This window comes from Toxorhynchites rutilus, chromosome 3, assembly GCF_029784135.1.
Source record: "Toxorhynchites rutilus septentrionalis strain SRP chromosome 3, ASM2978413v1, whole genome shotgun sequence".
Lineage (NCBI taxonomy): Eukaryota > Metazoa > Arthropoda > Insecta > Diptera > Culicidae > Toxorhynchites > Toxorhynchites rutilus.
The window spans coordinates 115,936,785-115,964,707 of record NC_073746.1 but is presented as its reverse complement, the minus strand read 5'-3'; the positions used below and the strand labels follow the sequence as shown (position 1 = coordinate 115,964,707).

At 39.9% G+C, this 27,923-nt stretch overlaps 3 protein-coding genes and 1 long non-coding RNA gene across 9 annotated transcripts in view; 2 read left to right on the top strand and 2 right to left on the bottom strand.

Annotated features, from left to right (window-relative positions):
* LOC129780207 (protein MON2 homolog) overlaps positions 1-1,954 on the bottom strand; it is a 70,039-nt gene extending 68,085 nt beyond the window's left edge. Inside the window, exon 1 of the mRNA XM_055788231.1 lies at positions 1,133-1,954. Within this exon, the coding sequence (XP_055644206.1) occupies positions 1,133-1,252 (120 nt within the window). The 5' untranslated portion in view covers positions 1,253-1,954. The remainder of the gene's footprint in view (positions 1-1,132) is intronic.
* The window catches only part of LOC129780212 (uncharacterized), a 50,237-nt gene that overhangs the window by 12,724 nt on the left and 9,590 nt on the right, over positions 1-27,923 (top strand). Inside the window, exon 2 of the long non-coding RNA XR_008743867.1 lies at positions 20,953-21,252. This is a non-coding gene — a long non-coding RNA (uncharacterized LOC129780212). The remainder of the gene's footprint in view (positions 1-20,952; positions 21,253-27,923) is intronic.
* LOC129780211 (DNA polymerase delta subunit 3) lies at positions 16,427-18,329 on the top strand. The gene is made up of 4 exons (XM_055788244.1): positions 16,427-16,641; positions 16,700-16,989; positions 17,048-17,919; positions 17,985-18,329. Exons 1-4 carry the CDS (start codon positions 16,573-16,575, stop codon positions 18,206-18,208), a joined length of 1,455 nt encoding a protein of 484 aa, XP_055644219.1. The 5' UTR covers positions 16,427-16,572; the 3' UTR covers positions 18,209-18,329.
* LOC129780208 (uncharacterized) overlaps positions 23,626-27,923 on the bottom strand; it is a 141,704-nt gene continuing 137,406 nt past the window's right edge. For all 6 annotated transcript variants that reach the window (XM_055788234.1, XM_055788236.1, XM_055788235.1 and 3 more), the window contains exons 5-11: positions 27,493-27,879; positions 26,939-27,429; positions 26,743-26,878; positions 25,007-26,686; positions 24,802-24,948; positions 24,583-24,739; positions 23,626-24,513 (exon numbers count right to left, since the gene is read on the bottom strand). In XM_055788234.1, the coding sequence (XP_055644209.1) occupies positions 24,250-24,513; positions 24,583-24,739; positions 24,802-24,948; positions 25,007-26,686; positions 26,743-26,878; positions 26,939-27,429; positions 27,493-27,879 (3,262 nt within the window). In that variant the 3' untranslated portion in view covers positions 23,626-24,249. The remainder of the gene's footprint in view (positions 24,514-24,582; positions 24,740-24,801; positions 24,949-25,006; positions 26,687-26,742; positions 26,879-26,938; positions 27,430-27,492; positions 27,880-27,923) is intronic.

Sequence of the window (27,923 nt, the reverse complement as noted above, 5' to 3'; positions counted from 1 at the left end):
CTTATTCGAGGTATATATAACTTGAATAAATTCAGCATATGTAAACGCTTGTGAATTTCTCACTGGTGAAAAATCACTAAAGTTGGATGCAGTTCTACTTTAGGTGAATAAATTCACCGAAAATATGAATATATTCATTATAGAAGTTCACGCTAGTGTAAACGGTTGATGCGATTTCTATAAATCTCATCATATTTCTTCACATGAATATATCACTAGTCTAAACCCACCCTTACAATTCATTCGTCTCCGAAACCACAGTTCAAGGTACGGTAATGTTCTCAATAGTGAAATATATGATAGTGAATGAGCTGATGACCACCTATGCATTTCCTATCACAGCCATCATTTTGATTGTACGATATGTGCATACGCCGAAATATGCCCGGCGTTGGACATTTAATAAGTACAAAGCCTTCAGAAAAAAATTAAGAATCAACTATAAGATTAACTAGAAGAAAAAATTGATAAAGTTTGTAAAAAAAAGCAAAAACACAACACGAAAGGTTGTTTTCAGAACCCCCAACATGTTCATAAAGAGTAAACAGTAAACTAATCTATTTTTCAGGTAGATTGGTAGGTATTCACGTAGGAGAAGAAAATAAAACAATATATTTAAAATATATATTTAGCAAAAGCTGCCCCTTTTGCATAGTCCTACGTCACTCCGGTTATGTCCCCGACATTACCCACCCGTCTTTTTGGATGTGAACACAATCAGAGGTAAGTGATTCGTGTAACAAGACAACAGACAAACTTGTATAATGAAGAATTGCTTTTTTTTCTTTTTTCGCCGATCAATTTCGTATGAAATAACAAATGTTAAAACTGGATGCACTCAAGCATCTTATGTAAAAAAAACTGGAATGGCAATCCCATAAGAGATATGGTATAACACTGAGATGGATAAACAGGTACCATCACCGAGAATGAGTCTTATAGGAAAAATGTTTCTGTTACAATTAGAGTGAACCCTCTAAAAACAAACATTGACCCCTTCCCTGACCATCTTCCGGACAGCACAACACTAAACTCAACACAGCAGTGCGCTATGTGCTATGTTGTCTTTCTCCGCGATGCATTATTTAGCATCCGTCTGGATAACATTGCAATATTGCTCCGATATTCATACCTCTTTTATCTGCGGATACTTCTTCTTCGTCTCGAGCGATAGATTACGGAAATCATTCTGCAGCACCTCGAGAAACTTTTGGGCGACTTCGTTGTCCGTGGTTCCACTCACGAAAGACATTTTTCCACTTTTCCGGTGACGGACCTCCCTCCGGGACACAACAATCAACTGAAGAGTACCTTACGTAAGATGAAAGGCTATTTTTTGCGACAGGCGTTTATATCTATATTCTGGATGTTCCTGTCTTCTTTTTTTTTTGTCACTACCGGTATGTATTGCTTTCCGCTATCCACACAAACCTGTGCCCCGCTTCGATTGCACTCTTGCTTCGGAGAAAATCAAACTGCTGCTGCTTCTCATGCGCTCACATCTCATCGCTACATTATTGCACCAGTTGACACGTAAGTGCAAAACAACTGGTCAAACAGTTGCCACAGGGACTCGATGTGAATATGATCACAACACACATGAAAGAACACAAAAAACGCTATGTTCTTCACCCACTAACCCCCAACTGTGTTATCACTATCGCGCAATCGGGAAACTCGTTTTCCCTCAGTCATCAAGTGGGTTGGGAAAAAAATCGCCAATGCTCCTATTGCAAAGGTAATTTATTGTTTTATTTCACTCTGGCACTAGATTTTTCTTTTCCCGATTAATGTAAAACGTTCACTGTTGGTCGAGGAAAACAGCACCGCACACATCCAGATCGGCTCGAAAGGAAAACGCGAATAAATTTGATTTTCATGCAGAGATTTTCCTCTTGCAGCTAGATGTTTCCACTGTCACTGTTTCTTCAATGATGATAATGATGATGATGTCGTTTCGGTTTTGTACTCGCTCCGCTATCCACCGTGGATGACAGCCCACTGTTTGTCAAATGCGTCAAATGGGACGATATGTCAACAAACTTTTTGAGGGGTAGGAATGTGCATGCAAACTCTGGAAGATTTATTGTATGGTAAACTAGTGATTCCCGAATTTTGAAATTAATCGTTCATTAGCTAATCGAATACTTTTCAGCAGTTTTTTATTCGATACCATTAACCGCCCCAAATAATCGATTAATCGATTAATCGTCACAGTGATAGAAATAATTAGTTAGACTAATATTTCATTCTTACTAGAAAGCCATCAGGAATCAAAAAGTGTTCATAAAATCAATCAATTACTATCTCTTACGCTCCCCTAAACTCGTACACGAAGCTCAATTCGCGTTGAAGGCATTGAGCTTCTTTTACGAGTTTAGGGGAGCGTCAAAGATAATGATTGAATTTCAGGATAAAACTGCAACGGTCGTACGTTTTTTATTCGATTCGATTAATCGACGTAAATTATTCGTTCGCTTCGATTACTGGTTGCTCAGTATTCGTTCGATTAATAATCGATTTCTGTAGGAAGTATTCGATTAATCGATTAACCGAACGATTATCGGGGATCACTATGGTTAACTTTTCAGAAATATTTAATGTTCCTACGAGATTAATGTGAAATGCAAGCTGAAATGATTGAGAATGTTTTCTCTTTGAGCAATTGATTTTTTGTACTAATGATGTCAACGTGAAAAACTAATTCTTATTAATATATTTGACTATATTGCCAAAGTTATGAATTTTGTAAGAAAACCTATTGGCGATCTAACGTACAAATCTACACCTAGGCGGCGCTGCGGTGAAAGTGATGATGGTTTTAAATTTTTCCATGTGAGCTTATGGAAGGTTTGTAGTTCTTTCCATAAATTACAATGTTATAATCATAAAAGATTATTTGATTGCGATAAGTTTGTAAGAAATTTAATTCTGCGCAATTTTATATATAACATGTTATTTATTTACCTCTTTCAGTAGTGAAAACCTAAGACAAGACCAGACAACTGGCTTCTTACTCTTCTTCGTCGTCCAAAAACGAAGCCATGACATGAAGATGCCAGAGCTGCCAAACATTATAAAATATCGGATTTTTCAAATTTCTATTTTAATGAATCGTAACATTTGGTTGGTGCGAATTCAATGATTATTGCATATTTTCAAATAGACAATCTCAAAAATATGCTTTAGAAGGATAAAATAAGTCTTTTAAATACCCATATCTATAATATAATCGTTTCCAAAACAAATTTGGGATTTTTTTTAGCAAATAAATCTAATCTGACAACCGTTACAGCGTTATGCAGATTCTCATTGTCTGAACCAAAACATTCTATCTTATTATATGAGCAGGAATACAACCAAAACAACGTTAGGAAGCCATTTTATTCATACAAAACGTAATTCAAAAATAAAAATGAAGTGTAAAGCCTTAAATTGTGAGCGAAGGACGGATACTCATCCTGAGTATAAATTTTATCGGTTCCCTCAAGACAAAAATATTCGGAAAGAATGGATTCGATTTTGCGTGAACAGTGAATTAGAAGTTCCATTCTTTGAAATCAAATCAAGCACAAGAATATGTAGCGTAAGTATTAAAAACTAATTCTAAAACATATCCTAATACTAGTATATATACAGGCTCATTTTGTTGATGGGAAATACAATGAAAATGGAGTTACGAAAATTCCGACCTTAGCTGCATCCGCGAATGAGGAATGGGAAGAGATACAAAGTATTGAGAACAATTATGATTTGGTTGACGTATATGAAGGAGATAAACAACTACAGGAAGAAATATTTCGTTTGAAACATCAAATTTCCAAGCTGAAAAGGTAGTGTGTCAAAAAATATGTTATTTTCTAATATTTTATATTGATGTAACCGTTAATAGAATTGTAAAACAATGGAAGAAAAAATGCGGATATCTGACCTCGAGAATTCGTGGAAAACAACCCTTGAAGAAGCTTTTCAGAGAAGATCAAATTAAGCTATTAACAGGAGAGGTTAAAAACACAACCTAGATTGTATCAACAGTCTCTTTTTTCATATTTGCGAGCTACAGCTTCTAACTCTCCCATCTGCATAGTGAATGATGAAACTTTTAATTTCTTCTTAGCAATGGAAATTCTATTCCGAAATATGAAATCGCATTTGGAACCTAACGAAGCTGATTTGCCGAAGAAAATGGCAGGAGAAATGTATGTTTTGCCATCCACTTTATTCCATTGTGAAAAAACAAGGAATGACATTATAAAAAAATTTATATCTTTTCGTTTAAAAAGCGGAGAAAACAAAAAAACAAGGAAACGAAAATTTGATAGCAGGAGCATGGCATGGTAGAAATAAAATATATTAGTATCAGAAACCAAATAGATCGGGGATTATTAAACTAAACTTATGTCCATTTCCATTTTAGTGTTGTCCGAAAACTCATTTTTTCCACTTTTTCCCAAAAATGACTTTTTCAAAAAATCATAACTTTTGAACCTCTGAACCGATTCAGATGATCAATAAATCTAATTGAAGCCAATGAGGTAGATTTTTAATAGAAAAAATATTGAAAAAAGTATTGAACTTGGAAAGAGGGTTCTAGAGAGGTGTTTTTTTCGTTTTAGAGTCATTATTTTGTAAATTTAACATGTTTTAAGTCTTCGTTCAATATTCTTATGTGACTAGACTAGACCTATGCGACTAGAATCCTATCTTTCCGGTAAGTGTGATATTTTTTCAAAAAAGATTGGCTTATTGGCTTCAATTTAATATGTCGATCATCTCAATCAGTTCAGTAGTAAATGTAATAAATTTTTGCAAAAAATTATTTTTGGATAAGAGTGGAAAAATGATTTTACGGACGACCGGTTAACTTTGAAAAGTCACTCAAAAACACAAAAAAGCCTATCTGATATCGAGATATGTTATGTAATAAATCCTCAGCTTTCAAGAAAAAACATAAAATATAAAAACATAAAAACAAAAAACATAAAAATAACAAAAAACAACTACAATCAATAGTTACGCAAACAAAATTCGATTTCTTAGCAAGCCTAATATTTTTCCAAAAAAAGATTAATTGGCTTCAATTTGATATATCGATCATCTAAATCGGTTCAGTGATTCAAAAGTTATGAATTTTTAAAAAAGGCACTTTTAGGAAAAAGTTGAAAAAAATGATTTTTCGGACCACCCTAAAATAAGAAAAGGTCACCCTAACGAAAAAATAAAAAATACGGGTCTAATATTTTGCAATAAAGAAAGAAACTACCACTTTTCATGGAAATCTGAGGAGCACTATATCGGTTTGACATGAAATGGATGTATATATATATATATATATATATATATATATATATATATATATATATATATATATATATATATATATATATATATATATATATATATATATATATATAAATTTTTCAATTCAATCAAAATATAGTAACAAAATAATTAGGTAAAACGTGTATACAATTCCTTCACATTTCCTCTAAACTAAGTATCGTAATATCAATTAAATTCATTTTTTTTCTAAATTCAATACAAACCCAACGTAATTTATTTTTATTGGCAACACTGGAAAAATCGACTTTGTTTACAAAATTTATCGAAATCGACCAATCAGAAATCAGAACGACTGACAGAAATTTGGTCCGTATCTGACAGAAATTTGGTCCGTAAAAGACCCCCTATTGTCTGATCTTATCTTAGGTGAAAACCTGAGAGAGAGGAGCCAGCTGAATGACAGATAGATTGTTTTCTTCTTATTCTTCTTACGCATCATCATCAAGAAAATTCCAATCTGACAATTTCAATCAAGCAAGTTGTTGTCATTCATTTGTGAGAAAAGTGTTCAAACTTGACGTGAACCTTTGTTTGTGAGTACTTTTGTGCGTTTTTATCCCCGATTTGATTTTTGACGTAGTACTGCGTCTAACAGGAATATATGGGGGGTATAAAAAGGATCATGTAGGAAATAATAAAAGAAGTACCAGGTCAGCCCACATCATGGCTTCCATCAGCATCGGCCCATTCCAACATTTTTTTTACCTTTGATAATTTCGATATAGTTCTAAAGAATTATTTCGATGATTACTAAAACAATATCCGAAATAAGAAGCAAACTGTTTTTATGATTTGTTTGTCGGTGGAGATCTTTTGTGAATTTATGGGTGTTTTGGGCTCATTTGTGACTTTTTCCGATCTTTCATTCAGTTTTCGCGAATTCTTTCATTCTTTCATTCATTCTTTCACTGGTTCCAGTTTGATTTATTGCTGCAAGCTCAGTGAATCGATTTTTGCAATGTGGGCGATGATTGTATATTCTCCGATGCAATTTGAATATGCAACATATGTGGAATATATAAAATAAGTGCTAATCTTCCAATTAAAAGAGTTAACATTGATTTCTCTCAGGTGCATTTTGAGGGAATTTTGTTTGTGTCCGATGGAAATAATAATAGGTTGACTAAAAAGGATGCTGTGTCTGCAATTTTAACAGGCAGTGATCACGATTCGGATGAAGATGAGAATTATCCTACCAGTCTCTCGTCATCTTTGCCATGATATTCCTGCCCATCACTGATGGACCATTCATATGCAAATTTTAAATTTGACATGCAGGTCGCTAATCAAGGCAATAGTATCACTGAAGATCCAATCGAATTGACCGATAGTGAAGGTGAACCAATTGGTCTTGTCCACAAAACTAAAAGGGTCAAGATTCTTTCTCCCCTTTATGTGTGATTTAATCTGTATACCATTTCCCATAGACAACATAACTGTCGCTTCCAAACAGTCTACATAAATGTAGCGCTCACTCTGCTCTCCCTCACAACACCCACTTCCCTTTTGTGACATTGATGTGTGAACATTGTTTGTGTGAGTGTCGAGCCGGAATGAATTGTCTTTCTCAAGATTCATTGTACCCCTAATAAGTGCTCGAAAGATGTAATCTTACGTTGATCGAATAAATTACAAAAATAATGTATTTGACCGCAGTATTTGATAAACTCTTTCTGAAAAGAACTGGATTTGATTTGCTGAAAACACTATCTTGTTTTCTCTCGTTTTGTGCGTTATGTGTGGCTATGGTAGTTTTTTTCGAAGCTGCTACTGATTTCTATGACTTCGGCGTTATCGGCTTGCATGCAGCGATTTTTGAAGATTTGTTTGACTTTTGCTTTCGGGCAGCCACACCAGCAGTATCAGCAGCTTTCTTCTTGCTGGTCGCCTTCTTCACAGTAGCAAGTTTGGTTTTTTTTTGCATCAGTAACTGTTCCAAAATGATTTAGCCGCTGTACAATTATAATTGAGTGGATTTCCGAGCTGGCACCTTATATACCTTATATACAGATTTTTGTGATTTCAATAGCTTGCTTTCAAAGCAATTTTTTAGCTATTGAAACAAGTTTTTGGATCAATAAGTAACACACATATAACGCGTAGAAATTTTATGCTTCGAATGAAGCGCTTATCATTACATTTATTTCAACCGGCGAAGAGGTTTTATTGCTCAAAATCTTGTTTCCCCAATGTAACACTCTTGTGTTCGAAGCTTTGAACTTACACCCCAGTATAGAAATGAAAGATGTGGTCCGACCTCAATACTTCCCCTTGGTTCACTGAAACTGGTTCGCGCTGACATAAGGGTGATCACAACAAAAGCGAGCTGGCTCCTCTCTCTCACAGGAGAAAACTATAAAAATGTTGATAATGGTTGAATTAAAGAAGGAAATTCGAGAGCACAATCAAACACAAGTAGAAAAATGCACGATTCCTGCATGTGAGAACTATCTTGGAAAGCCCGGAAGTAAAATACACGTGTTTTGTTTTTGAGTTTTAGGTTACATTAGCATCATTTTCTTAGTTCAAACACAAAATCCAGATGTCTCACCGATCGTTTACGTTTTGCGTTAGATCGCCAATATGTTGGCATAAAAAATGCAACCAAAATCAAAACAAAATCCGAGACACAAAGTCCAGACAAAAACCCAACGAACCGTCTGTAGAGTACAGAGATGAAATAATACAAGATGAAATAATAGTAATAATAATAATAATAAAAAAAGACGGGTGGGTAATGTCGGGGACATAACCGGAGTGACGTAGGACTATACAAAGAGGACAGCTTTTGTTAAATATATATTTTAAATATATTGTTTTATTTTCTTCTCCTACGTGAATACCTACCTATCTACCTGAAAAATGGATTAGTTTACTGTTTACTCTTTATGAATATGTTGATGGTTCTGGAAAGAATCTTTGGTGTTGTGTTTTTGTTATCACTCGATGTCTCCGCCCAGATAGTTTCTGAGCAAAGTTCCGAAGTAGAGTAGACTGGCTACCCGATGTAGAAGTGATGAGATATGATCGAATATAATCAAGACGCTTGATGTATACTGATCGACGGATTTATTGTGACTGACTTTTGTTGTCGATGTTTTGAGTGTCCAGTTGGGTGGCTACCGCCCGCCGTGATGAATCGATGTAGGATTTGCTTAATTTTACGATGCGATGGTCGATACGATATGTTGCTGCTGAGTTGTGTAGAGTTTGACTTCCGTTGCGATTCGATGAAATAAGTTGCGTTGATTTCTTTGATACGAGTTTCTGTCCACCTGGATCAATTGCAAACATCGTTGACGATATAGGTCCTGACCGATTGATTCTCTGCTGTGGGTATGCTAATGTGTACAATGCGTTGTCCTGATGGAGAATTAAACGATCGCTCGTCCATCGCTATCTCCGTTAACATGTTGAGATTTGTTGATGTGTTATTAAAGGCAAAGTGATATCGCTTGTCCATCGCTGCCTTTACTGATTTGTAGTGATTAGCGGTGGTTGTTCTCCGTCGCTCGTAAACCAAGATGCATGCAGGATCAGAAACTTTACTATACGATGTGAGTCTGCCTGCATGCCGTTGAGTTGATTTTGTTGAGCTTGTTGGATTACCGACCTGACTGGGAATATGCTGGTGCTTTGTAGTCGTTCGTGCGTCGTCTCGATGGTAGGCTGAGCGTCTTCGCTGGTCCGTTGACTCGTTTGTATTCGGTGAAGATTGTGACAGCGTATCTAACGGCTGATGTGTTGCAGAAGATTCATCGTTATTTCTATTTAACGAGGCCGAACCAATAGCATGTGAATCGTCCCAACATTGTGTGCGATATCGCTCGTCCATCGTTCGGCCTAGTTACCCCTCCGGCACCAATCCGTTCGGCCTAGTTACCCTTGCGGAGCAATCAGTGAATGCGACCAACAGAGAACTGGAGACCTGCACGGTTCGAGTGAGACTTTGCCTTTCCCTTAACTTGTCCTCCTTTGTTACGTCCACGATGCCGATGCCGTACAACCACACGGGTTTACGGTTTGAAAGAAAATGAGATATTTTTTTGGGGTCCGCGTGTTTTATACTCTAGCGGTACACACTCACAGGATAGAGACAAATCGGCAGACTCAGCCAGAGGGGCGAGTCCAACGAGACGAACGAATGAGCGTTAAAACGGAGCGATGGCAAAACAATACATTCATTACGATTTGTTCGCTCGTTGGATTCACATGCAGGCTAAAAAGGGTCCTTTTCAGGATCACAAAATTATCTTCAATCTAAAGAGTTTATTGTTTTGTTATCACTCGATATCCCCATCTTGTTCGGCTAAACCTTTCTGTTTAGCGATTGCATTTGCCACTCGCCACAGCTTTCACAGTTGGAAAATTTCTTCCCATCCAGCTTGAGACATATTTTACAGTAAATTACATTCAATGGCACGTCGCATTACCACCACTCAGTATCGGATTGGAGGTAATTTTAACCTGTAATTGAACATTTGCGATGACAGTGGTACAGTGTCAACTTTCAATGTGGGGTCATAATTTAGACCCCGAACTCTATGTTTACAAAAATGTCCAACTAAATATGTCGCATTACTGGTCCGACCAATTAGCTAAATGTCGAGATAAGTGTAAATTACTGTACTTTCAATCTAGAAGCAATTTAAGAATTGGTTAAAATCAATAAGCTCAGAACAACTGCCAAATTCACATACTCATCATATCCTGGCAAACAAATTATGAAAAAATCAATTTGTGTTTTATTATTATTTTGGATATTGTTTTAGAAAGCATTGAACTGTATTTCCTAAACTCTTTTTTGGAAGGTTTAATGGCCCTGAAAAGCGCCTTGTTTTATGGAATGGTTCCAATTTAGAAAACTTAGTACTCGTGGTTTTGAAAAAAAAACCATTTCGAACGCCCTCGATGCCGCCTTATTCTGGATTTGCCACCAAAGCAGTTTGTATAAAGAACAAACTTTTTTCTTCTGCTACCTGATGCCGTTTTGCGATTGCGTTTGCCACTCGCCACTCGCTGCAACTGCCTGTTGTCTTGATGTCCACCGAACCGAATATGTTCTGTTCCGAATGCGGGTTTTCTTATCGTCGCGAGCAGCTTTGCCAGCTAACTCGATCACTTCGGCGGCCGAAACTATATAACGCCGGCTAGGTGGACTGGTGCACTGGTACTAACGCGCTCGGCCTAGCTACCCTTGCGGGGAACTCCAGATCAACACGGTTCGAGCGGGATTTTGCCTTTCCCTTCACTTTTCCTCCTTTACCATGTCCAGACATGGCTGCTTGGGTTGGTTTGTTGATGTGTTGTGATGCGAACCGATGTGGTGTACGGTTTGAATGAGAATGATAGTTACGGAAGGAAGGAAGGTCTTGAATTATAGAGACTTTAAACTTTTGCAGTTCATTCGTCTCTAGCCTTGAGAAAGGCCCTTTGAAAACTCTACTCTACTCTATTACTCTACTCCAGCGCTACCACCTCCGCCCTCTTGCCTTGAGAAAGGCACTCGATCCCTCGCCATCCAGCTCGTCCAGCAACGATGTTGTCCAGTCGGTGTCCACACAAAGAATGATCGTTACGGCAGCGGAGCGTGGATTTTTAAGCTGACTGGCTGGCTCGAGAATTACGCATGTGTGAGACTGCGACCAATGTTTCGTTCATTTTTTTCTTTTTCCTTTCCAATCGTGCTTCATTCTATTTCGCTGCTGCTCTGGTTGCCCGTTTTGGTCGGTACGATTTGAGGAGCACAAAATGGACCAATCAAAAATGGGCACATAGTGCATTTTGACAATGCTTGATATTTCACAATTATTCAATTATTTATCTCAAGAAAAATGAAATGTTATTCGTTATGATAGATGCGTAGATATATTTCCTATCAATTGATGCAAAAACCTTTGCGATCTATTGAGAAATGCTCGAGTTATAAGCGTTCCAAATCTTGCATTTTTTCCTACTTGTTCAGTGCCTAGATTTCCATTTCACCCCCTATATCTTCCGGTTAGACGTAGTCCTACGTCAAAAGCATGAGAAACATGCCATGAAAACTATAGAATAATCAGATGAAAGGAAAATATGAGTCAGGGTATAAAAGCGCGAACCATTCCGCGCAGCCGGCATTCTGACAACGGACGTGATACGAGCAACATCTGGAAGGAAAACCAGTAGCAGTGGCTGCAGCGAACAACGGAGCTATCCCGAGCAGCCGATAATCAAGCTAGGTGTCGCATCGGTCTGCTTCAATAGCAGCAGCAACAGAAGCAGCAGTAGCAGCGGACATCGAAGTTCATCCGGACAACCAACAATCGAACTTTGCCTCGCATCGGTCTACTTCGGTAGCAGCAGCAGTAACATCGCGAGCTGAACATTGTCGGCACTCTCTCTCCGCTGATAGCGTGAGGACGCGCTTCCATTAAGCCGAGAGAGTGTCGCAGTGTGGAATCAACGCCGCATTACGTGATTGGCACCCACGTATTAGCTAGCTACAGAAAGGGTTTTAATGAGTTTTATTCGCTGTAGCTAGCAATGAAACTTCTGGACTGAGACTTCATATTTGAAGCCTATCCATTGATCATAATGGATAATATTGGCGGTCGCGACATGGCGCAAAATTGGTCGGACTTCTAGCTCCCGCAGATTTATTTGATTGATGTTATGCTCCGATGGAAATAGGCGGAGTTTTCAGGCAAGAAGAATAGAAATTCGGTGGAGATAGACGAGTTTCTATATATATTTTAGACTTCTGTGGAAATAGACGAAGTGCTAATATTAAGAATAAACAGAAATAATCAATGGACACTAATAGAATATTCAAAGGAATTCAAAAAAAGTAGTAAATCTCACAGTATCAAGAGGCATTTACTTCGATTATAACTTATGTCAGGCTTCAACAAATACGATACGGAAATATTCTTTATCTCCAACATTATTCAAGCAACCATCTAGCTGGGCTTCGTATCGGTCTACTTTAATAGTAACATTAGTAACAGCAGCAGCAACAGTGAAAATCGAAGTTAATCCGAGAAACCAATAATCGAGCTGAGCATCGCATCGGTCTACTTCGGTAGCAGCAGTAGTAACATCTAGAGTAGAACATTGTTGACACTCTGCTTCTCCACTATCAGCGCGAGGACGCGCTTCTATTGAGCTGTGATGGTATCGCAGTGTAAAAAAAAAGGAAATCAACGCCGCATTACCTGATTAGTACCCATGTACTCACCGGCCGCAGAAGATTTACAGAATTACTTCGCTTCTGTAAGCGATGCGACTTCTGGACTGAGTTTTCGTGTTTGAAGCGCTCACTTATGGATCATATTGGATGATTATATTAGCAGTCGCGCAAATTTAGACGAACGGAGACGGAGCTCCCGTAAAGAAAGTTGATTTATTTGATGTTGGACTCCGATGGAAACGGGCGAAGTTTCAAGAAGAAGAATAAAAGAATCGGTGGAGATTGACGAATTTCTATGAATGTTTTAGGTTTCGATGGAAATATATGGAGTGCTAATTCTGAGATTAAAGAAATCTAATCAATGGGCTCTGAAGGAATTTTGAAGGACAAACAAGTAGCAATCTCAGAGTACAAAAAGGCATTCTCTTCGATCAGGCCTTGACCAACACAATGTGCAATGATTTCTTGTTTTCAACAACAATAATAATGAATGTTAGGCTCCCTCACCATACAGAAATGTTTAAAGTTGGATGGCGAAGTCGATTTTGACAAGCGAGCATTCGAGTTACAGCTAATTATCACCGCTGACGAAGCTCGGGATATTCAAAATAAAATCTGGATCAATGCTTCTTCATCTAGAATTATCGGATGGAAAATCGCTCCATTGCAAATGCATTAGTTCGACCCGATGAATTGTCGATTCAATGTACAACTCTGTCACAGCGAGGAAGACTGCTGATGATTAGTCAAGGCACCTTTTAAAGCAGTAGCACGTTGGTTCAGCGTTGGCTTCTGTGTCGAAGCATTGCAACTATGAACTAGATAAGGAATTGAAGACTGTAGTCTGATTTGTTTCAAAAGGTACCAGTTATGAAAGGATAAGGGTTTTAGCCTACTGAAACTGGGTGAAACAAGATATAACGAGTGATCAAATAAATTTAGTACGAAATCAAGAAATTGAGAAAAGCAACTAGGAAGAGTTTCGAATAATAATGGTCAATGAGTGGCATTGACAGCAGCAGTATCAAATAAGTTCCACAATGATCAGATAGCTTTCAATGGAAGACGTCAAAGATTTCCGGAACCGAATCATAATATTGAAAGAGAATGAAGAGTATTCAGAGTATAAGTATTAATCAACGTCGTGATTTTATTTCCAATTTCTGGAGGTGTGGAAACGTTCCTCACCGAGCGTTGACTGGTTCAGGACATATTTCGCGTGTTTGACAATCAAACTCTTCGCAAGATTAACTACGGCTCTTGAAATGACAACCTGACTAGGAGCCTCCAGTGAACAGAAATGTAGCATATATTGGAATATGGAATGGTAGAATGGAATATGAAACTGAGTTGGACACGAAAAATGATTCGACAATTGCGAAGATTAAAATCAGGTAAAGTACCAATTTCATATTGTGGAGATGTTTGGAATAAATTGGGGATTAAATACATCAATTAGGTATTTAGTTTTGAAAACTTGACAAATTTGGACCGAATGAAATGGAAGTGGAGACAGTATTTTTTCCACTTATGGAAGTAGGTTAGGGGTTTAGCTAACCGAAACTGAATGAAACAAGAAACAATGGAAGATGTTGATGGATGGAAGTTGAATTTAGTTTAATTCTAGTAGCAACGAGGAAGAGTTCAAATGAGTTGCATTGGCAGCAACAGCAGCATTGAATGCATTTCACAAAGATCAGATAGAATTCCTCCGAAAACGCAGAGGATTTTCGGGACCGAATCGAAGTTGATAGAGGAAAATGCGCTTTTCGGAAACAGCAGGAATAGCATTCTCCAGAGAGAACCAACGTCGCGATTTTATTTCTAACTAGGTTGGATACAAAGAATGATGCAACAATCACGAAGATCAGAATAAGGTAAATGAGTGAATTAATTAGATTCAATTTCCATTGCTTTTTTATGGGATTATGGAGTACAAATTTTATATTGTGGAGAAGTTTAGAGCAATTTGAGGATCAAATACTGCAATTAAGTATTCAGTGATTCAAATATTGGCAAATATTGGCAGGATGAAGAAATGAAGGATGTAGTCAGAGTTGTTTCAAAAAGTTCTTGTTACGGAAGAATGAGAGTTTCAACCCACTTCAATTGGGTGAAACAAGATGATAGGCATTAGCAGCAGCAGTACCAAATGGATTTCATTATTATTAGGTATTATTATCACCGAGCGTCGGCTTGTTTTGCGAACGGCCGAGAGTGTCACGTTTATGGACATATGAGTCATATAGAGTATTTTGTCCATCAAACTATACGCAAGATTAACGACGGCCCTTAAAGCGACATCCTGACCAAGAGCCTCCGGTGAACAGAAAGGTGACAGACGTCGAGTGTGAGAAATCAGAAAATAAGTTGCACACGAAGACTACAATTCACGTAAATGGGAAGTATATCAGATTCAATTTTTAAGAATTTCCAATTTCGCTTTTTCAAGAAGTTTAATTATTCGGACGACATAACGATGTGCGGCAGAAAAAGAGCACGATGCAAACTAAGACAATTTGCTCTTACGAGCATTTGGAAATGTCTTAAAACAAGATATATGAGATAATACGGCTCGAAACCTCGAAATGTTCTTTAATTGTTAACATATTGCAGTTGCATTTTCTTCAACCAACAGAAGAATTTCCACTAGATTAAAATATAATAATATTTTATTTATGGAAGAGTAGGGGTGAGATGGATTGTAGAGTACAGAGATGAAATAATACAAGATGAAATTATAGTAATAATAATAATAATAAAAAAGCATGAGAAACATGCCATGAAAACTATAGAACAATCAGATGAAAGGAAAACATGAGTCAGGGTATAAAAGCGCGAGCCATTCCGCGCAGCCGGCATTCTGACAACGGACGTGATACGAGCAACATCTGGAAGGAAAACCAGTAGCAGTGGCTGCAGCGAACAACGGAGCTATCCCGAGCAGCCGATAATCAAGCTAGGTGTCGCATCGGTCTGCTTCAATAGCAGCAGCAACAGAAGCAGCAGTAGCAGCGGACATCGAAGTTCATCCGGACAACCAACAATCGAGCTTTGCCTCGCTTCGGTAGCAGCAGCAATAACATCGCGAGCTGAACATTGTCGGCACTCTCTCTCCGCTGATAGCGTGAGGACGCGCTTCCATTGAGCCGAGAGAGTGTCGCAGTGTGGAATCAACGCCGCATTACGTGATTGGCACCCACGTATTAGCTAGCTACAGAAAGGGTTTTAATGAGTTTTCCTCGCTGTAGCTAGCAATGAAACTTCTGGACTGAGATTTCATATTTGAAGCCTATCCATTGATCACAATGGATAATATTGGCGGTCGCGACACCGTCGTACTGCAGGCCGTTTTCGTAAATCGGTCGCTGACGGGTCGTTACGTGACCGGTATATGTGAATGTTTCTATAAGAATTGCATGAGAGAATAATTGACATAACGTGACATGACGTGACGTGAACGTAACGTGGATGTTGTATGTGAATCGCACTTAATGCGCGCTACCACTTGCTCAAGATGGCCACAGTCCTCTAGCAGTACTACAGCACACGAGTAGTTGGATTTTACCGCAATAAGTACACAGCCTCATCTGGAAAATTGGCTGGTTGCTCGATTACGGTTGCAGCGAAACAACTGATAATTTTATGATAGTTTACAATCTGAAATGCCCGCATGAAGCCAGGTTTCAGTGAGAACTACAGCGACGTAGTCACAAGTCGAGAGAATCAATCGAAACTCTGTGATCTTCGTACGTATTTTGTGTATTTTATGCAATGATTTGTTCACAGCATTTGGAAATGGGAATTATCGCCGACAGAAGGACATTTGTTTCAGTGTTTCAATGTTGCCTTCCCCTCCGAATTACTAATTCGCGGGAAACAAACAAATCCACCGCAAAACAATGATCTGTCAAACCCGTTTGCGTGATAAATCTGTTATTTCGTTTTCGATACTTGATTTGATGTGCTTCTGATGTGCTAATCCAAAGATTTTTAAATCTCATCAGGTGTTGTCAGAAATTTGTTGCGGTTTGATCGGTTAGCAATATCCCTCGCAAATGGATCCCGATCTAGAACAAACTTGCTTGGAGGAGATAACTCACAAAGTTATGGATGCTCGGGAAAAGGTTCAAATGAATTATGGTTACCATTGTCAATGTAATATTAAAAAAATATGTGTTCAAGGTATCGGTCCGGGTGATATCCAATAACTATGGGCTAGATTATTCGGATGCCGTTAAGGTTTTACAGCGGTGGATCGATAAAAATTGTGTGAAAACAAAGCTGACGAAAGAGTATATTGTTCGAGGTGTCGACATCAAAAAGGGAAATGTTTTCATAACCGTTGCTGATGAGAAAAAGGTCGGAACGATTGAATCCAAGGCGAAAAATGTATCCAGTATGCTGTATTCTGTGAGTGTTGCTTCGGATTCGTCCAAAAGCTTGAATATACAAGGCAACAACGAGATTAGAGTGTAAATTTCGACATTCTACATGCAATTGTACTCAAAATGCTAATAATTTCCTTTTCAGTGTCAAGCTTTCACTAAAAGCAGAAAAACGTGATGTAAAGGTGTTCACACCCACTAACCCTCCACCGACCGTTGTTAAACAGGAGTCTAAACCTAAAATAAATTCCATGTTCACGGCCAGCGCTTCTAATGCGAACTCAAAACCTAAGACCGAACCAAAACCTCCAGTTAAGGAAGAGAAGCAGAGCCCTCCAGCGATCAAACAAGAGTCTGAAAAGACTCCCGCTTCCCAGAAATCGCCGAATAAGAAAAAAGATGATAAAAAGGCGACCTCTGGAAAAGGGTCCATTGCATCGTACTTCTCTAATAAAGCACCTTCCGACAAACCATCCACAGCTTCTTCGACTTCTACAACCGCAGAAAAGCCAGCGGTAGTTAAAGTGGAAAAATTATCCCCTAAACACAAGGAGAAGCAAGAATCGGATGATACTGTGAACTCGAACGGGACAAAAGTGGAAACTCAACGGTGGAAGCGCATGATTTCCGATTCGGAGGACGAAGAAGTTGTTCCGAATACGCCACAGGAAAAGAAGGAAACGAAAAAAAAGGGTGGCGGGAAGAAGCCACTAACCTTTAAGAAAGGCGGGGCGAGCAAAGCGAATCCAAGCAAGAAGAGCAGGATTCTGGAAATTGAAGATTCCAGCGAAGAGGAGGATGAAGGGAACAAAAGCTTGAAGGAGCCGGAAGAGCGATTGATCGTGTTCGACTTTGACGACGCAGAGGACACAGAGATGAAGGAAGAGAAGATTAAAAAGGAAGATATTACCGCCAAGAGTCCCGTAGAAAAGGAAATGAATGGTTCAGACCGGAGAAGGGCAAAAGTCCGAAAGATGGTAACGAAGACCTTCATGGATAGCGATAGCGGGTACCTCAGTGAGTAACGAAAATTTCTGAAATTGTTACAATTTGAAAATATGAGCTATTTTCTTGCATTCCAGTAACCACGAAAGATTACGAAATGGTTTCGGCCTCGGAGGATGAGGCTGATGCGTTTATGAACAACAATAATGCAGCAAAAAGGAAGGATTCTCCTACGGCTGCCAATGCTAACGGTAAAAAGCAGTCAGAAGCTAAAACGAACGATAAAAAGGCCAGCAAGGTGACGCCGCCGACACCGAAAACGAAACAAGGCTCGCTTATGAGTTTTTTCTCGAAGAAATAGCTGTGAACCCGCTTTTGATATTTATTGTTTTCGAGTAATATTATAGTAGTATTGTGTAATGTTCTTATTCTTTTCAATAACAATTAAAAGGTAAGGACTCGCATACTTTTTGCCGATCTGATTCCATGTTTTCTTATTCGTCTCTGTTTGCGCTGATATCATCGGTGGACGGGCAAACTCACTGGTTCTTTCATTAGTCTCGATCGTATGATTCTTCGTGTTCATCGCTGGGATTCTGACTGCAGCTTCCTTGCGCGGGATTTGGCCGCCGTGTTTTGTTGGTCACGGACCTTGAATACACGAAGCCCAGCTCGTTTCAGGGTTTGCTGAACAAACCAGGCGGAACACTTTGCCTTCAGAGCCGCGTCGCGAATCGAAAGGTTTGGATTACGTTTGAAATAATCCAACACCTTCCGGGCCTTCACTGGGTCAGCTGTCTTCGATTTTCTTCCACATCAAGCTCGGTCGTCTGAGACTCCTTAAACGATTTTACCGCCCGAAACACAGTTGTATGGGTGATTCCCAGTTGTCTTCCGATCCATGTCAAGGTCGCAGTCGGATTTTCCAAAATTCTCTGGCGATTTTCTTCTTGTTTCGATGACATCTCGATAACCACTGAACCGATTGTTATGACATTTTGCACATGTAAAGAACACACTCCAAGCTAGTTATGCTCAGGGTTTCATAAACTTTTACCAACGGAAAAAAAAGTTACACACGTATAAAAATAGCATTGGAGTACAGCCCAAAGGTTTCGCAAACCAAAACAAAATAATGCTCTGAAAATATGCAATAAGCAAACCAACCAACTCGAAAAATTCTGACAGTTACACCGATAGCTATCACTCGATCGATGCGGTCTCTGCATGGATTCAGGAAATGCAGACATGTCCAATCTTCATTTCACGAATTTAAAACTTGAAAAGATATTTCAGCATGTTGATAAAACATGTTGAAATATCTTTTTAAGAAAAATCATTCAACTATCCATGTGTAAGGTCCTGTATACCAGAGGGCAGATAATCATCCCGATTCTGCATTTCGCCGGACTTGCATTTCGTTCGAGTTATAATTTCGCATTCCCTATTTCGAACAACTCCAACGGAATACAGAATGGAATTTTATCAAGCCGATCAAAATATTTCGAATCGATAAAAATACAGAATATTAAACTCGAGTCCACCGCGAGTATTCGGTCTTTCACCTTACTAACCATAGAGCTAAGAAAATTGTTTATACAGTCAATCGCAAATTTGAGTATGCAACTCGTACTGGTTTGTTATTTTCGAGTTTTTCGGGGTTAAAAAGTGAATAATTAACTTATATTCATCGTAGAATCGATCCATTTTACTCGGACGGAAATCCTCCCAGATCTCCGTGATCGTCGTTTTGAGTTTCGCTTCTTTCTCTAGATTTCGATGGATGGATGGTTCTTGATTTCCCACCATAGATACTCAATAGTGTTCAAGTTCGGTGATTTCGGAGGTGTTTTGAGTTGATTGGGACATTATAGAGCAGGCATTCCCGCACCACGAAGTCAGTTTGCTTCGGGTCATTATTCTGTTGAAAGTAGTAATCACGAGGGAGACCGAATTTCTGAATGGGAGACTGAAGGTTACGTTTCAGGAAGATCAATTAAGCCATTTTCTCCATTGTCGAATCGATAAACACCATGGTTCCAGTTCCAGAAGCCGCCAATGTACCTTACATCAACTGACTACCGCCACCGTGTTTTACTGTGGTAACCAAATACTGAATATGAAGCACCGATCTTGGTTACCTCCACGCCATTTGTCTTCCATTCGATTCAAAGATAATGGTTTTAGGCTCATCCGTATAAAAGACCTTGTTCTACAACACGTTAGGTCTGTTTACATATGCCTTAGCAAACTGTAGTCGTTTTTTCATATTCACCTTTGAGATGAAATACTTTTCACGCTTTTCTGCACAGACAGGCCTCCGAATGATGCCGGCTACTTCGGTAGTCAATTTAGGAATGTTTTTTGAGGGTTCTTTCGCAATGTTCGAACAATTACCCATTCATCATCAGAAGATACGATCCGTTTGCTTCCTCTATCCGGGAGATTATCCCTGGTTCCTTCGTATTTCCACTTGTTTGTGATTTTCTTTATTGTAGCGAGGGTTCTTCCGACAGTAGCTGCTATTTCCCGCAATGTCACTCCTCGACAGGTCTTACTTATTATTATTGTACGTGTAACATTTACTGTTTCTTTCTTCTTACTTGCCATTTCGATAAAAACTTCTTCAAATATTTGCAAAAAACGAAAACCAACACTGCCCAAGCAGTGGTTTGGTGTTAACGTCACACACTGACGAAAAAAGAATGATAATTCGCCAAGATCTTACTAAAAAGGTTAATTGGTTCGGAGAAATTTAAGGTATACACTCAATTTTTCAAATAATAGGCAAACAATTTTCGGGAAATATTCTTGCCCGCATAGTTAGTTAAATGTGTGTGTTATTAATATGCATCAAAAGAAGAAATGTATTCAAAATATTTTGTACCAAATAAATGGAGAGTATCGTCAAGTAGCATGTGTATACTCAATTGTGCGATTGACTGTATATATTTCCTGTTTGTTCTATTTTTACAAATTTATGCTTCCAACATATTAAGAGAACTTTTTTTTTCGGTTTGCTTTTGGTAATTTTAAAACTATAACCACCTGATTTGCAAAACTGCATTTAAAAAAATGTCGATTCGTTTTTCTTTTGTCTTGCAGGTTTGGGCAACAGCTTCTCCGAAATAAGAACACTCAATTGTCGGTGATGATAGCATCAAAGTGACCTTTGAAGAAAAACTAAGCAATGATTCCACTGGACCATAAAGCGCACCACGCGCGTCTTTGTGCGCGTCCCCTTTCAGCCTTGGAACATTATGAACGTCCCCTCTGTGACATTACGTTAGTCATAAAAGACTGCCATTGAACAAATTCTGAACGACCTGTTTTCCCCAGATCCCCGCTAGGTCGCCATGTTTTACAAGCGATCATCTCGAGCACTACAATGTCAAATGCGCTGGTGTAAGTAGTTTCTTTTATCAAATATAACTAGACTCAACAGATGAATCTAAATCAATCAGAGATATTGAAACATTCAGAATGAAGCCTGTAAAATAGGCATTGTCATTAAGCTGTTTTATCATATACTAGCTGATCCAACGAACTTCGTCCCGCCCAGAACAGATTTTTTGATTTGAATACCTTCAAACATCCACGTTTTCTTACTAAGTGAACGTTAGTGAGTCCAATCACTGAACTCTTCATTGATTGATTACCCTTTGACCCTTTAAAATTTCCTTTTATTATAAATTGTCTAGTACTTTTACAAAAATTCGTCCTTATGATATAAAATTATTTTCAGACACAATTCTCGTTCAAGATTCTTCATGCATTTCGAAATATCATGTTTCTCCGTTGCATGTAATACATGTTTGATACAGAGAATATTACAAAATAAAGATAGCTCAATTCGGACCATTCCTTCCTCGGGTTTAGGGCACACCAACACATTTGGCCTTCCATTTTTGTTTATATAGATAGAAGATATAGGAATGCGTTATTCTATCTGAAAATCCTTTTCCACTTTCGAACAAAAATCAATTTCGTTAGCGCCAACATCAAATGGACTAACAACGCTTAGCTAATTGTAGAACATATGGGAATTCAATTTTCCGATTTTTCTCTCCGCTATATTGATCTACGGGAAGAGACGAATGTAACAATATATAGATGACTCAAATTGAACCATTCCTTCCTCGGGTTTTGCGCTTACCAACACATTGGGCGTTCCTTTTTTTTTATAGATATAAGATATGGAAATGCTATATTTCGCCTGAAAATCCATCAAACAAACAAAGATCAATTTCGCTAGCGCAAATATCGAATGGACTAACAACGCTTATTATGATGTAATTTTCGAACATGTGGGAATTCAATTTTCCGAATACTCCGACCTTCCTTCAGGATTTTCCGATTTTTCTCTCCACTATATTGATAAACGGGAAGAGGTGAATACAACAAAATACAGGAGGCTAAAATCGGACCATCCCTTCTTCGGGTTTTCCGCTTACCAACAGATTTTGCCTCACGGTTTCATTCATATAGATATAAGATATGGAAATGCGTTATTCCGCCTGAAAATCCATTTCCACTCACGAACAAAGATCAATTTCGATGGCGCAAACATCGAATGGACTAATAACGCTTACTATGATGTAATTTTCGAACATGTGGGAATTCAATTATGCGATTTTTCCGACCTTCCTTCAGAGTTTTCCGAAAATTTTCCGGATTTTCTCTCCACTATATTGATTTACGGGAAGAGACGAATACAATAAAATAAAGAAGGCTAAAATCGGACCATCCCTTCTTCGGGTTTTCCGCTTACCAACAGATTTCGCCTTACATTTTTATTTATATAGATTAAGCTGCGCTTTTCAAGGTAACTCTTACAGCTAGCTAAGTTAAGACTGTACTTGAAAAAATCACCAAAAAATCATTTTAAGTGGAATATTTCTGAAACTCTAAGGGAATAAATAAAAACACTCTCAGGGAATAAAATTATACATATTTGCATTGTTGGTTTAATCAACCTCCTCTCCTAGGCTAAATGTCCGCACCTTGGAATTAACTCTACCCATCAAATCCTGCGCAACACTTCCTCCATCTTTCTTCTAACCTTTAATCCGTTATTTCTTTAAAGTCTGGTCGTTTTCGAAGACCTTCCCTGTTTTCCGGAGCTTGACCTTCATAATCGCCCACAATTTATCTATCGGGCGAAGTTCTGGCGAGTTTGGAGGATTTTCCTCCTTCGACACACAAACAACATCGTTGGCTTCGTACCACTCCTTCACCTACTATTCGCGGTGCAGTTTCCTGGCGCGGAATATGGCCACCGTATTCTGGTTATCCTTTAGGGTAAGCGCCTTCCTTACCTTGATGCCATGAAGTCCGGCCAGCTTCATTGTCTGTTGGACGAACCAGACGGATGAATTGTCCTTTTTGGCCAAGTCCCGAATCGAAAGGTTCGGATTGCGCTTGAAGTAATCCGACACTTCCATGTCTTCACGGTGTTGGTTATCTTCGCTTTTGGCCTGGATTTTCCACAACCGCGCTCATATTTTTTTGTCGAAGCATTTCTTGCTTGGAAACCATCTCGATAACCACTTGACAGATTGTGGCGAAAGTTTGCACATGTAAACATTACACTGTAAACTAATTTCACCCAAAATTTGATCTTTTTTTAACCTGTGCAAAAAGAAGTTATGCTTAAAAGAAAGTGTTGCATTTGTTCACGAGTACAATTTTTACAGGAAATCGATCGTTTCAATCAAACTTCGCTTGACATTCCAGTTGAGGTTGTTCTCTCGAAAGTGTTTAATAATAATGAGTGTATCGGAGCATTATTTTAATTTCTATAAATACACTTTATTAATCAACTTTTCATTGAACGCTATGCTACAGGATAGTAAGAATCTAGTATGGATATTTTCATAAAAATATTAAAATTTCTGGTTTGAACTAAGGTTGCCTAAACACTTATCGTTACATATGTTTATATCACTAGTTTTGTTCGCATTTATTCCATTGCATTTCTTCCGCCTGCTTTTTTTTACTAGACTTCTCGCAAGTCTGCATCTTTACGTCTACCTACGAGTTAACAAGATATTTTTCCCATGTTTTGGGTTTGGGATAAAGTTTATACATAACATGCCGCACGTCGTTGAGCACATGCAAGAATTTGTTTCATTGTTAAAATCAAATGGAATATTATAGATAAATTAAAGAACGTGAAAATTTCGGTATTCTTTCCCATTTCATTCGCTTACACTACTCTAATATTTACACAGAAAATATAAAGTAGATCGCTGTAACTATCGCTTTGAGAGAAACGCGTCAAAGCAACGAAAAAGGCAGTTTGAAGGAAAATAAAACAGAATAAACAAAAAAAGAGTTGGTAATATGGCCGCTCAATATTTACAACACAACACTACAGTATCGTAGTCATTTGAGGTTCGTTTAACCGATGAACTGCGTCAGATCGGGAAACTGGAAGCCCTGGAAGCTGATCGGGCTGGAGGTCTGCTGCTGGATGGTACGCGAACGAGCGATTCGCTGGGGAGGCGTTCTGAGGTTCAGCGGGAGCTGACGTCCCTGGGGGGCACCGTTTTGCAGCACCAGCCCGCACTGGGCGCTACAGATGTCATCCCGCAGGATCACATCCCGGGGCCACTCGCGGGCCAGCTGGGCGCAGTCGGTGATGCGGAGGGATGCACACTGGGGCTGGAATAAAAAATACGAAATTGAATCTTTGCTCTAGGGATTTGATCCCCTCATGGGTTCTTCACTTACGCCTTCATTTGTGCAAATACAGCTTGTGCACGGTGAGGGGAAGGCCGATTCACCAACATTGACCTGTTTGCCTCCGATATGGCAGCCCTGGACAATGTTCTCCCGCCAAGCACTGAGATCGATCTGTTGCATTGAGTTACATGGGATTCGTGGATTCCTACGGAAAAAGGGAACACTCAGGTTTGATTCGCAAAAACATTTTGAGGATTGGTTCCTTACAGGAAATTGCTGGGAAGATCGAAGGCAGCTCGCTGCATATCACCCTGGATATCGAGGTTCTCGCAGAATATCTTGGATAGCGTGGTCTTCCGGATTTCTGCCAACTGCGCCTCCGTGAACTTGACAACTGGATCATCGTTTTCATACCTGTTACATACTCAAAATATGAAGATAACAACAATACGAACGTATCAATTGAACTCACCAATGACGATCGCACTTCCTCAGCTGCCTGAACTGGATAGCAATGATGCAGGCAAACGTTGGACCCACGAGGCCACCCTGCAAGGGTCTTTCGGACATACCACCGGGGAATAGATCAATATCGTCTACACTGGCATAGATACGCTTCAGACGGGAGATCACCTCGGGAGGCATTTCTCGGCTAAGATCGTCCCATGTTTGGGCCCGTTTCAGATTGCAGAGGGCGCGATAGTTGTTGTACGATGGAATTCCGTGATCACGCGCCCGTTGTATGTTCAGTGCCACCAAATCAATTCCCGAGAACGGAATGCGTCGGTCTTCGAATAGGTGATTTGTGACCTCGCCGGTGATGAACTGATCGAGGGTCTCCATTGGGGTAGCCACCAACCCACGAGCGATCTCGTCGATAAGTCCTGGCTGCTGGACGAAGATGTCCATCTTGAAGAATCCATCTCGCAGCAGAATTGGGGGATCAATTGGTTGGTGCTGCGCACTCAGACGGGGAATGTGCGGACGGAGTAGCGAGTGCCCGATACGGAAGGCAGCAGATGCAAACTCGGTTACAATCGCTGGATTGCAGGTTGGATTGTAGTCTTTGTAATAACCCTGGGGCAACAGTTTAAGACCATACAAGTTGACAGCATTCCAGCTGAGGATACGCGGGAGGAACTCGTTGTAAGTGATGTGCTGGTTTTGGGCGATAACAATACGCCGGGCATTCTCGTAAAGCTGATCTCCATTCCAGTGTGGGTTCACGCCACGTAGTCCCTCAACGATGCGGTTGTGTTCCCGCATGAATATGGTATGAATGGTAGTTAGACCTGGCTGTTCAGAGGCACGACCGTCTCCGGCAGCGAAACAGTAACCACTTGGGGATTTACACTCCGGATGGATGGGGGTTTGCGGCAACAGTTCTTTTCCCCGAAGCGGGTGAATGGTGGAGTTCAAACGTCCGGAGAAGCCTCGCAGCGACTTACCAACGCAACCGTTTTCACCATATATTTGGGAGGCGTCGAGGAAGGCAGTGTTCTGATTGATCTGTTCACGTGGTCCGAGAGTTTGCTGACCTGGAAGCGATCGCATAAATGGGAAGCAAAGACGTTCACCGCTGGTCACGTTAAGTTCTGGGTAGTAGTGATCGCGAGGCGGTACTGGGAAGGGGTTACACTCTGGATGAACAGTGCGAGGGGAATCACATGACCGACAGCTTGGGATGGATTCGTGGAATCCTTTGTGGATGGGCGTCATGGTTAGATCGTGATCTAGGAATTGGGCGTATTGCATCACCACCAGCGAGTAGCGTGTGTGAAGATTGGAAATATCTGGATGAATCAGCGAAGAAATTGTTCGCGGATTTGGGAGAGGACTTCCGGAAACAGCGATAGTGCGGGGTTGTGAGATTCCATCGTCATATACTGGGGGCAGTAGACGGGCGAATACGGTTAGGGATTGTCCAAGGTTTGGACTGCGGAGATTATTGCAATGGCCGGTGAGTGTACGGAAAGGTGTCACGGTATCACATGGAGCATCCAAGTTTTCGCATTGTGGCTCAAGGTTTATCGGAGAAATCGATCCGGTGATAAATTGATTAACGTCAATGGTCTGGAGAGCGTTGTTGAAATCGTCTCCTCCAAAAAGTCCAAGATTGTTATCGAAGGTCTGGCGTTTACGACGACGAATACTGAAATACAAATTTTGTCAAAACAAATACAATCCATGGTATCGAATCAAACTTACGAGTGCAATGTGCTCAAAATTTCGTTCGATGCCAGCTCATACAGCAATGAAGTGTTCGCAATGATTAGTGCATTCTTGTTGGCCTTGCTGAATGAGGCAGCTGTTCCAGCTGGGGACTTGGCGTCAATCCCTCCCTCTGCAACAAACAATCGGTTTACAATAGTGGCGTCAGCCAACTTTACCTAAATTCACTTACTATTCTTCCAGGACTCGTACTCAAACCTTTTGCGTTCGTTCAATTGACCTCTTGCTTTCTCGATGGCCTGCTGGATCACGCCCGCATCCAGATCAGCGATCTCCGGGGGTGATGTCTTCTGTTCATCAAGAACTTCATCAACAACCTCCGTGGTTTCGGTACGCCATGCGGTCACATCAAGCCCCGATAGTTGATCGCAGTTCAGGCGTGCATTCAAATATGGATCTTCGCGAATGAACGCCTTCGGTTGAGCTCTGACGACTCCCTTGGCCTCGCAGAGTAGACCCGAAAGTGTCACCCGACGGATGGCTTGAAGCTGGGGTAAACTTAAGGACGAGGGGGGTAGATCGTTCTCGTACCAGAAACGATCACTACTGCGGAGGTTAGCGAACTGGATGGCGAAAAGACATGTTAGCGTTGGTCCGAAGACTGTGCCTAGTGTGGGGGTTTCCGAGAGGCTTCCAACCAGAAGGTCGATATCTTCAGCGTCTCTGAAATAAACAAACACAGCAATTGCACATTTGATACCTTCCGTTGAATTCGGTTAGACTTACTGATAGATATTCTCCAGCGTTTTCCTCTTGATCGGCGAGAGCCCAAAGTATTCCATATCATCGAAGGTCAGCTTAGACCCATACGGGATTCCGAAACGTTTTTCACATAGATTGAGAGCCTTGTGGTACGATGGTATACCATGATCGCGTCCACGCTGGATAGCTAGAGCAATCGGTGTCCATTCATCGTTGAAGGAGGCATGATCCGGGATGAAAGTTTGTTGCATGGCAGGGCTGGAAATGAGAATTTCAGCCGATGCCGATTCGTTGTACATATCGGGTGGAAGCATCGTGAGGAAGGCTGGAACAGCACCGACCGCGACTTCATTGAACACGCCACCACGATTCGCCGATGAGTAGCCACTGTAGTGTTTGCCGTTCTCCAGTCTGTTGGTAGATGATAATGATTCAATATAATTCATAAGAAACTT